Source organism: Watersipora subatra, chromosome 5 (genome assembly GCF_963576615.1).
Source record: "Watersipora subatra chromosome 5, tzWatSuba1.1, whole genome shotgun sequence".
In the NCBI taxonomy this organism is placed as follows: domain Eukaryota; kingdom Metazoa; phylum Bryozoa; class Gymnolaemata; order Cheilostomatida; family Watersiporidae; genus Watersipora; species Watersipora subatra.
The window spans coordinates 37,655,252-37,665,604 of NC_088712.1; the positions used below are offsets into that span (position 1 = coordinate 37,655,252).

The 10,353-nt window shown below is 33.4% G+C and overlaps 1 protein-coding gene across 1 annotated transcript in view; it reads left to right on the forward strand.

Annotated features, from left to right (window-relative positions):
- LOC137397337 (TNF receptor-associated factor 3-like) overlaps positions 1–6,628 on the forward strand; it is a 66,815-nt gene extending 60,187 nt beyond the window's left edge. Inside the window, exons 11-12 of the mRNA XM_068083627.1 lie at positions 285–457; positions 6,469–6,628. Of these exons, the coding sequence (XP_067939728.1) occupies positions 285–457; positions 6,469–6,628 (333 nt within the window). The remainder of the gene's footprint in view (positions 1–284; positions 458–6,468) is intronic.
- The last annotated feature ends 3,725 nt before the right edge of the window (positions 6,629–10,353 follow it).

Sequence of the window (10,353 nt, forward strand, 5' to 3'; positions counted from 1 at the left end):
TGTTAGCAAGATTTTAGATGGATGGAAGGACGAACAGACACTGCTTCTATTATAGTAAGGATTTCCATATAAAACTATTTCTATATTCCATATTTCTGTAGAAATAATTACACAACTTTTCAGTCTTGGATCATTCCTGTATCTGCTTATACTACTATTACTCCACAGCAACTTATTCTTGTTCTGATGTCTTCATGAATATATTCATGAGCATTGCTCTTTCCTACCTCATGTTATAGCAATTTTACATACATATTTACCATCATTTTGTGTACAAACTTTAGCCCGGTTCTGACAGCGCCCCCTTCAAAAAACCGCTGACAGATATGAACATTGCGTCAGGCTGCCCAACGTTTGCCCTTCAATGTGATGTGGAGTCTAGCGATTTCTTGATATCTGATTGCATTTATGTAAGGGTCAAGGTGGAATCTGGTGATGCCCGAATTCCAGAAATAGGGTAAGATTTACGTATATCCAAAAGTCTGGCAGAATGGCAATGGCAGTCTTTCATTGGAGTTTGGTAGAAAGTTGACTGTCTGTTACTATACTACTAGAGTTACATTTTTGTTAAAGCTCATCCAGAGTGGTCTTTCTGCAAGATTGCACTTAGATGATCACTGTCTTGCTAGTGCTTATCTAGGGTTGTTTTCTTTTTAATAGTTTGTTTTACGGTTTTTGCTTAATTAACAATGTGGAACACAATTTTCTTTCGTTCCCATGTTACATAATTGTTTTCACCACGCAACATCAACAAAATGTCTCTCGAAGTTCAAAATTGGTGGTCGGTGTGCTGAATACATTGAGATAAAAAAGATGCCAATGTGCTATTTGCTGGAACTTCTCCCACAACACCTAAATTCCCTAAGGTAATAGGAAGGGGCTGCTATATGCTGTTATTGTAAAAATTTATAAAGCTTTTTTTGCAACTAACGCTAAGAAAGCAGTCAAAGTCTCAGATAAACAAGTTGTACCCAGCTGGTGCACTTAAATAATCCTTTCTTCAACAGTGAGTTGGGCTTATTGCTAGCTCTCTAGCTGCTAAATTTATATCAATAAGCTAGAGTTGCCCACTCTTACAGCTGACTCGTCGCCAGCATTAGTCAAAAAACTTTTAATAAAGGTATCTCAAACAGCCTTGAAGACTATCACTATAGCAGCACAAGCGCGAGCTGCCCGGATAGTAGGTATTTCCTGCCATGCTTGAGAAGCACGCTTAGGTCAAAGTCGACAAATGCTGAAGCTATGCTGTAGCTTGAATCTCATGGTTTGTAGGAGTTCCAAGCTCTGAGTCTCGCTTGATTATAGGTAACCTGATTGATGTATGTGGGCTTACCTAAGGGCGAGTACCTCAAATATGGCAACGAGTAGGCAATTCTGAATTTTTAGTAACATCTCACACAGCATTGAAAATCCTAACCAATGACATTTGTTTAGGCTTGCTTTGCTGTATTACCGAAATTTTAGTTTACCATTTTAAAGCATTCTAAGAAAGTAAATCCTGGTTGGGCTGTAAAAATCATGTTAACCAATAACCCTGGGTTATGTAACATTCTTTTATTTCTGCGTATCTAAGAAAACAATGTGACAAACATAAACGTAACTCCAGAGTTCACCTCAGCCTTTGAATTATTCATACTGCAAATAACATTGTATCAAAATAGAGCTTCTGTAGAACAAACAAAGATTTCAAAGCTATCGTTAGCTTAGACAATTATGAAAGGCTGGTCTTTAGTCAATTCTCTTAAGCAATATACTTGTATTTTAGAGCTGATGAAAAGGAGGCGAATGGAGCTGGTAGTTAAAAAGATCAATGATGAGCAAGAAAATAAAGATTGTAAAACATTGACCTTCAACATACCTTTTGTGAGCGATTTTGATGATCAGGCTAAACAATCTATATAATAATGCCATGCTGCTGCTCCACATGCTGTTGATGCTTTTATTCTTACTAGTAGCATCCAGTTCAGCTTTTCGGTCGACACTACTTGTTGTTAGCACAGATCATCAGTTTATTCTTTGTGAAAGCCTTATATATTCTGAAAATTTGAGAAACATAAAATTCAATATTATCTAACATATAGTTATTGAATATAGTTATAGAATTGTTGAATACCTCAGAGTTTGTGTGTCTGTTATTCTGTGATCATGTAAATCATTTTTCAAAGTTAAACATAGGGTTTAAAGTAGGGTTTATGCATCACAACAACTGAGCTAGTTGCTGGTAAATGTTTGACCACATCGTCAGTTTCTCCAATAGTGAATCAGAGCCTTCACCAGCTGCTAAACCTAAGCTGATAGGAAGGGGCTGCCATCTGCTATTCTTTCTATAACAACTATATAGAGCTTTCTTGGCAGCACTGCTGAAAAAGCAGTCAAAGTCTCAGATGAACAAGTTGTACTCAGTTGGTGCAGTAAATAATCCTTTCTTTAACAGCTGGTTGGACTTATTGCTAGCTCACTAGCTGCTAAATTTACATTGATAAATTGGAGTTACTTACTGATGCAGCTGGCTCAATACCAGCATTAGCCAAAATCAATATAATAAAAGTATCTCAAACAGCTTGGAAGACTATGACTCTGGCAGCCTAAGCACGAGCTGCCAAGAATGTACGTGCTTGCTGCCACGCTTGAGAAGCACGCTTGCGTCAAGGTCAACAAATGCTGAAGCTATGCTGTAGCTTGAATCTCATGGTTTAAAGGAGTTCCAAGCTCTGAGTCTCACTTGATTATAGGTAACCTGATTGATGTATGTGGGCTTACCTAAGGGCGAGTACCTCAAATATGGCAAAGAGTAGACAAGCAAGTGAAAGACAAGTAAAAGCAAGTGCCGCAAAATGTGGCAATGAGTGGACAAATTGAAATTTTCAGTCATCATCATTATCTCGTGCTCAGATTGAGTGAATTTTGCTATACTTTTTTCATTTTCTCATTAATTTGTATTCAACCTGATATATTTACTAATATGCAGATTATTTTTCTGTATTGTTTCTGTTGATAAAAATAAATGCACACACACACACACACACACGCACGCACGCACGCACGCACACACGCACACGAACGCACGCATGCACGCACACCCACACACACACAAACACAAACACACACGCGCCATCACTATGTCATCATTACATGTCTTCACTACAAGTCATCACTATATGTCAACACTACATGTTATCACTACATGTAATCACTGTATGTCATCATAAAAATTTGTCTAATCTAACAAAATGCAACATATTCTTGGAAAATGCTTGCTCTAATGCACAAAAACTTTAAAATGCCCTGGCCTAGTTTTGCACATAAAGATTTGAATGTATTTTAGTAATTAACAAAAAAATTAGTTGTTGGTATTAATGAATTTGAATTTTAAAAGTTTTCCGTAAGCCTTCAGTTGTTAAAAATTAGTTTATTACAATTATAGTGATATATAATATACTTTTTAGCAGCTGTCTACCAGCAGTTTATTTAGGATTGCACATTTTATTGTAGATATTTTATAGCATCCAGACACGTAACGCCGTAGCACGTTTACATACAAATAAGTGACTGTCGAGACTTGTCCGGGTAATAAAAGGTCTTTACACCGAATCTTTTTTATTTTCCATATACAACATCCACTATTACAACCTTTTAATTTCCTATTATGAGAAAAGTGTTTTTACAGTTTACATAAATTAAAAAACAAAATAAAACAACTGTAAATGTTTAAACATGAAATAATTAGCAAGTATTGGCTAAACAAAGTCTGTTTTGCAAAAATTTCAATAAAAGGTGATTTGGCAATGATACAATCAATATGAGCTACAGTAGGAAAACAAACTGAAAATTATGAAAACGTGTAATTATTAATAATAATGAGTTCGAAGAGGTGTATGGGGAAAAAAGAGTACTGGTGCAGTAGAAGCTATTTATCAAAACTGTGAATACTATACAAATCAAAACCATACTGGTACATCTCAATACTAGTGCAAGCGTAAAAATGAGATACCAGAATGTCTTTGTCTGATACTTTGTCCGACTGAATGGAGACAAAACTTGAAGACAATTCCTACTCAAGATAACAATATTGTCTTTTGAAAAGTATTTAACTTTTAAAGATATAACGATCAACCTTAAACAAAACCGGAACTAGGAGTATAACAACACATTTAAATGTGAAACCACCTATTTGAAAATTAAAAAATAGATGATGAGTAATGGTAAAAAAGCTTGGAAAAAAATTATAAAGAAAAACAAAAGCAAAAGGTAATATTAATTAACGATAGATGTTAACTAATGATTAATCATGCTCAAAGATTTTAAGTTTCAGGCAGACAGCTAAAATTTGTTAGTTAACAGTCTGCTGTAAAGCTTATTAATGCATGAGTATCTGGCAGTATGCAAGAGTACAACTTAAGAGATCAACATATGTAATAAGCACGTGCACAGTTAGTCTTTAACTTGCAAAGGTGGTTGAGTGTTGCACTTCGTAGCATGCTTGAATGCAAAATAAAATATGCGCGTTAGATTCCCAAACGAAGCAATGTTTTACCTAATGCTCTTAGCAAGGCTTTGGACAAGGTAGAAAAACGGACATGGCTCCCAATATTGAGAGCCCTTAAATCTATTGAACATTGCATTGAGAAGAGAGTAACTCTCTACGTAGTAAATAATTCTACAAACATCAGAAACACTCCAAGCATGTACGAACAAGAAGGTCCTGATCAATCAGCTATGCTGAAATGTAATTTTGATGAAAACCGAAGAAAAATATATTACTAACATTCTGCTGTACACTGTGTCACTACATTCCTGTCTCTACTGTATAACTACTACCTCCCTGTTTGTATACTGTATCACTACTTATCTGTCTGTATTCTGCATCACTCCCTTCCTGTTCGTATCATGTATGTATATTGTAACATTACCTTCCTGTCTGTATACTATATCACTACCTTTCAGTTTGTATACTGTATCACTACCTCCCTGTATGTATACTGTATCATTGTGTTCCTGTATGCATACTGTATCATTACCTTCCTGTCTACTGTATCACCACCGTCCTCTCTTTCTACAGTATCTCCACCTTTCTGTCTGTCTGTCTACTGTATCACTCTCTCCCTGTCTGTATAATGTGTCATTACCTTCCTGTCTGTATACTGTATAACTACCTTCATGCCTGCATATTATACCTTCCTGTCTTTACTGTATTACCACCTTTTTCTCTGTCTAGAGTATCACCACTTTTCTGTCGGTATATTGTATTACTACCTTCCTGTCTCTAGTGTATCACCACTAACATCTCTGTCTACCATATCTCTACCTTTCTGTCTGTCTACTGTAACGCTTCCTTCCTGTGTGTATATTGTATCACTACCTTCTTTTCTCTACTGTATCACCACCTTCCTGTCTGTCTATTGTATCACAACCTTCCTCTCTGTATATTGTATCACTACTTTCCTGTCTCCACTGTTTCACGACCTTCCTCTCTTCTACAGTATCACCGCTTTTCTATCTGTATATTGTATCACTACTTTTCTTTATGTTTACTGTATCATTTCATTCCTGTCTGTATACTGCATCACTACCTTCTTCTCTGTTCACTCTATCACTACCTTCCTGTCTGTAAATTGTATCACTGCCTGTATCACTATATTTCTGTCTGTCTACTGTATTACTACTTTCCTGTCTTTCTACTGTATCACTAACTTTCTGTCAGTATGTTGTATCCCTACATTCTTGTTTGCAGACTGTATCCCAACCTTCTTGTCTGTATGCTGTATCACTCCCTTCTTGTCTATATACTGTATCACTACCTTCCTTTTTGTCTATTGTATTGTTACTTTCCTGTTCGTATACTGCTTCATTACTTTCATGTCTGCATATTGTATCATTACCTTCCTGCCTGTATACTGTATCACTACCTTTCTGTCTGTGTACTGTATCACTACCTTCCTATCTGTACATTTTATCATTACCTTCTTGCATGTATACTGCATCACTACCTTTCTGTCTGCGTACTGTATCACTACCTTCCTATCTGTACATTTTATCATTACCTTCCTGTCTGCATTTTGTGTCATTACCTTCATGGCTGTATACTGTATCACTACCTTCCTGTCTGTATAGTGTATCATTACTTCCAATTGTCTCTACTGTATCACTACCTTTTTGCCTGTACACTGTGTCATTACATTCCTGTCTGTGTACTCTATCACTACCTTCTTGTCTTTATACTGTATCACTACCTTCCTGTCTGTATATTGTATCCCTACCTTCCAGTCTATACCCTGTATTATTACCTTCCATTCTGTCTTCTGTAACCTGCCTGTCTGTATACTATATCACCACTTTTCTGTCTGTATACTGTATCACTGCCTTCTTGTCTGTATACTGTATCACTACCTTCATGTCTGTATATTGTATTACTACCTTCCTGTCGGTCTACTGTATTACCACCTTTCGGTTTATATACTGCTTGTGCAGAGTGCGCAAACCCTGCCTGAGAACAGAGTTTAAAGGTAACCAAGTCATAAACTGCCCGCTGACTCATTCTGAGCTGGATGACATGGAACTAGGTCAGGAACTGTGTCAGCAGAAAGGCCTCTGCAAGACTGATGTTTTTGCTGACAAAGCTTGTCAATGATTACTGCTTAAGGAGATGCTACTGCTACAATGAGCCGTATAGATACCAGGCTACGCCAAAATGGAAAGATCTGAATGAGGGTAACAAGCTGGAAATACGTTTGGCAGAGCAGTAGCTGTGTAAACTTTTTTACTGCAAGCTATATTAATGGATTTATTAAAACTGCCTTTTGATTTGTGTTTTTTACTTGCCAACAGCTCAACATAATTTTCCAATGTTGATCAAGCAGCAGCTTATGTATGCATGACTTGCACACAAATTTAAAAATCAGATGCCACTTTTCTAATTCTGTAAAATATGTGAGTTTGCAATTTCCAACTTTGTAATATTCAATAGCTAAATAAGTATTTAAATTGTAACATTTTTATTGAGCTAAACAATTTTATTAAATTATGTTTTACTGATGAGTATCCAAAAACAATTGCGCAATCCCAGAGTCAGTCAGTAACTGTCTCCACAAACTGTAACAATAGTTTTAACAGTTTTATAATGAAGACTACTCATGATACGAGTATGTTTAAGTAAATATTTTACCTCACTTATGGTTTCCACTTTTTCCCAAAAGTGCTCTATAAACTCTCTTTAAACTTGAACTTCAAGTTAGTACATAGCGACAACAAAAAAGGGTAAGAAATAATGCTGATTTTATAAATATTGTATTAGTAGTATAAAATCGAGAGCAGTACACAATAGTCTGTGCACCTTTAGAAGCTAGGTATGATAAGAATGCATCTATACTATTTTACTGAATTTTTGAATTTAATTTAAATAAGTTTAGCGTACTAAACATACACTTGAAGCCAAGTTTTATTCTTTTGATAAACTTATTTAATTTTTTTTTCTTAATTTTTACTATCCGTGATCAGTTTGGCGCTTTTTGTCTTGCTTATTATTGTGCTTCTTTATAAACTTTTTTAAAATCGATTAGAGGAAAAAACGGAGCAATGTTGTTCTTTAAAGTTGCTTCTCACATACTTAGCACCATAGTGGCCAACGGTAACGCTGATATCTCAAAGATTACTTGTATCTACAAAATGAAACTTGCTCAAACTACTGCTAGTATTGGAATTTTATTGCATGCTAAGACACTCGTATGTTACTAGGAATTAATAAATGTTAATACCAGTTAATAGAAATTGATAAGAGTTATGGATAATTAATTAAAGTTAACAAGAGTTAATCAGAGTTAAAAAGAATTAATGAAAATCAATATGAGTTAAAAAATGTTAGTGTGAGTTAAAAAGAGTTAGCAAAAGTTGATAAGAGTTGATAAGAGTTAATAAGAGTTGATAAGAGTTGATAATGAGTAATAAGAGTTGATAAGAGTTAACAAAAGTTAATAAAAGTTAATAGGAGTTAATAAAAGTTGATAAGTGTTAATAAAAGTTAATAAGAGTTGATAAAAGTTATTAAGAGTTAATAAGAGTTGATAAGAGTTAATAAGAGTTGATAAAAGTTAATAAGAGTTGATAAGAGTTAATAAGAGTTGATAAGAGTTAATAAGAGTTAATAAGAGTTGATAAAAGTTAATAAGAGTTGATAAGAGTTAATAAGAGTTGATAAGAGTTAATAAGAGTTAATAAGAGTTAATAAGAGTTGATAAAAGTTAATAAGAGTTAATAAAAGTTGATAAGAGTTAATAAGAGTTGATAAGAGTTAATAAGAGTTAATAAAAGTTAATAAGAGTGGATAAGAGTTAACAAGAGTTAATAAGAGTTAATAAGCGTTAATAAAAGGTGATAAGAGTTGATAAGAGTTGATAAGAGTTGATAAGAGATGATAAGCGTTAATAAGAGTTAATAAGAGTTGATAAGAGTTGAGAAAAGTTAATAAGATTTAATAGGAGTTAATAAAAGTTAATAAGGGTGCATAAAAGTTAATAAGAGTTAATAAAAGTTGATAAGAGTTAATAAGAGTTGATAAGAGTTAATAAGAGTTAATAAAAGTTAATAAGAGTGGATAAGAGTTAACAAGAGTTAATAAGAGTTAATAAGCGTTAATAAAAGGTGATAAGAGTTGATAAGAGTTGATAAGAGTTGATAAGAGATGATAAGCGTTAATAAGAGTTAATAAGAGTTGATAAGAGTTGAGAAAAGTTAATAAGATTTAATAGGAGTTAATAAAAGTTAATAAGGGTGCATAAAAGTTAATAAGGGTTAATACCAGTTATTAAGAGTTGATAAAATTTAATAAGAATTAATAAAAGTTGTTAAGAGTTAATAAGAGTTGATAAAATTTAATAGGAGTTAATAAAAGGTAATAAGAGTTGATAAGAGTTGATAAAAGTTGATAAGCGTTAATAAGAGTTAAGAGGAGTTGAAAAAAGTGGATAGGAGTTGATAAGAGTTGATAAGATGTAATAAGAGTTAATAAGAGTTGATAAGAGTTAATAAGAGGTAATAAGAGTTAATAAGATATGATAAGAATTGACAAGGGTTGATAAGAGTTGATAAAAGTTAATAAGATTTAATAAGAGTTAATAAAAGTTAATAAGAGTGGATAAGAGTTAATAAGTGTTAATAAGAGTTAATAAGATTTGATAAGCATTAATAAAAGTTAATAAGAGTTGATAAGAGTTGATAAGAGTTGATAAGAGTTGAGAAAAATTAATAAGATTTAATAAGAGTTAATAAAAGTTAATAAGGGTGGATGAAATTTAATAAGAGTTAATACAAGTGATTAGGAGTTAATAAAATTTAATAAGAGTTAATAAAAGTTGTTAGGAGTTAATAAGAGTTGATAAAATTTAATAGGAGTTAATAAAAGATAATAGGAGTTGATAAGAGTTGATATGAGTTGATAAGCGTTAATAAGAGTTAAGATGAGTTGAAAAAAGTGGATAGGAGTTGATAAGAGTTGATAAGATGTAATAAGAGTTAATAAGAGTTGATAAGAGTTAATAAGAGTTAATAAGAATTAATAGAAGTTAATAAGAGTTGATAAAAGTTGATAAAAGTTAATAAGAGTTAATCAAAGTTAATAATAGTTAATAGGAGTTAATAAGTGTTACTAAGAGTTAATAAGAGTTAATATGAGTTAACAATAAATAATAGGAGTTAACAAATTTTATAAATATAATTAGAATTGATAAGAGTTGTTTAGTGTATCAAGACTTCTGGTGGCTGGCTAATTCAAGACTGTTTTATTTTTACATTACAAGCAATATATATGTGTATGCAAGTCATCAATGATTCACCATAGTGACGATTTCAGGTGCAAAGACAACAGCACCAAGAAACAAACATATTGCCACATTATTGCAATTGTTGACAGTATGATTCAGGTGGCATGCTTATGACCCTGATACACTACATCCCTTACCAATTTTACAAGATTGAAAGCTTACGTAATAAGGTACATAAGCTACAAAAGAGGATATGACAATCTTTGACAATTCAATAAACATATAAACATATTCCTTCCTTTTCTTCCAAAAACAGAAATATTCACATGAAACAAATGCAAGATCGGTTGAGAAGTTCACACAGTACTAACTCAAATTCTGGCTGGACTAAACTAGAAGCACTACACACAGTAGATAGCAGAGAGACATCACACACAGTGAATGGCTGAATAACGTCACATTTCAAAATTGAGCAAACAGTGCTGACTGGCTAACTGACTAGTAGATTTACTGGCTAAGCTGACTGACTTAAAACAGGGAATCGTCGTCCTCGTAGTCAAATAATTTCTGTGCCTTCTCAACAGCTCTGATGTTATTCTTT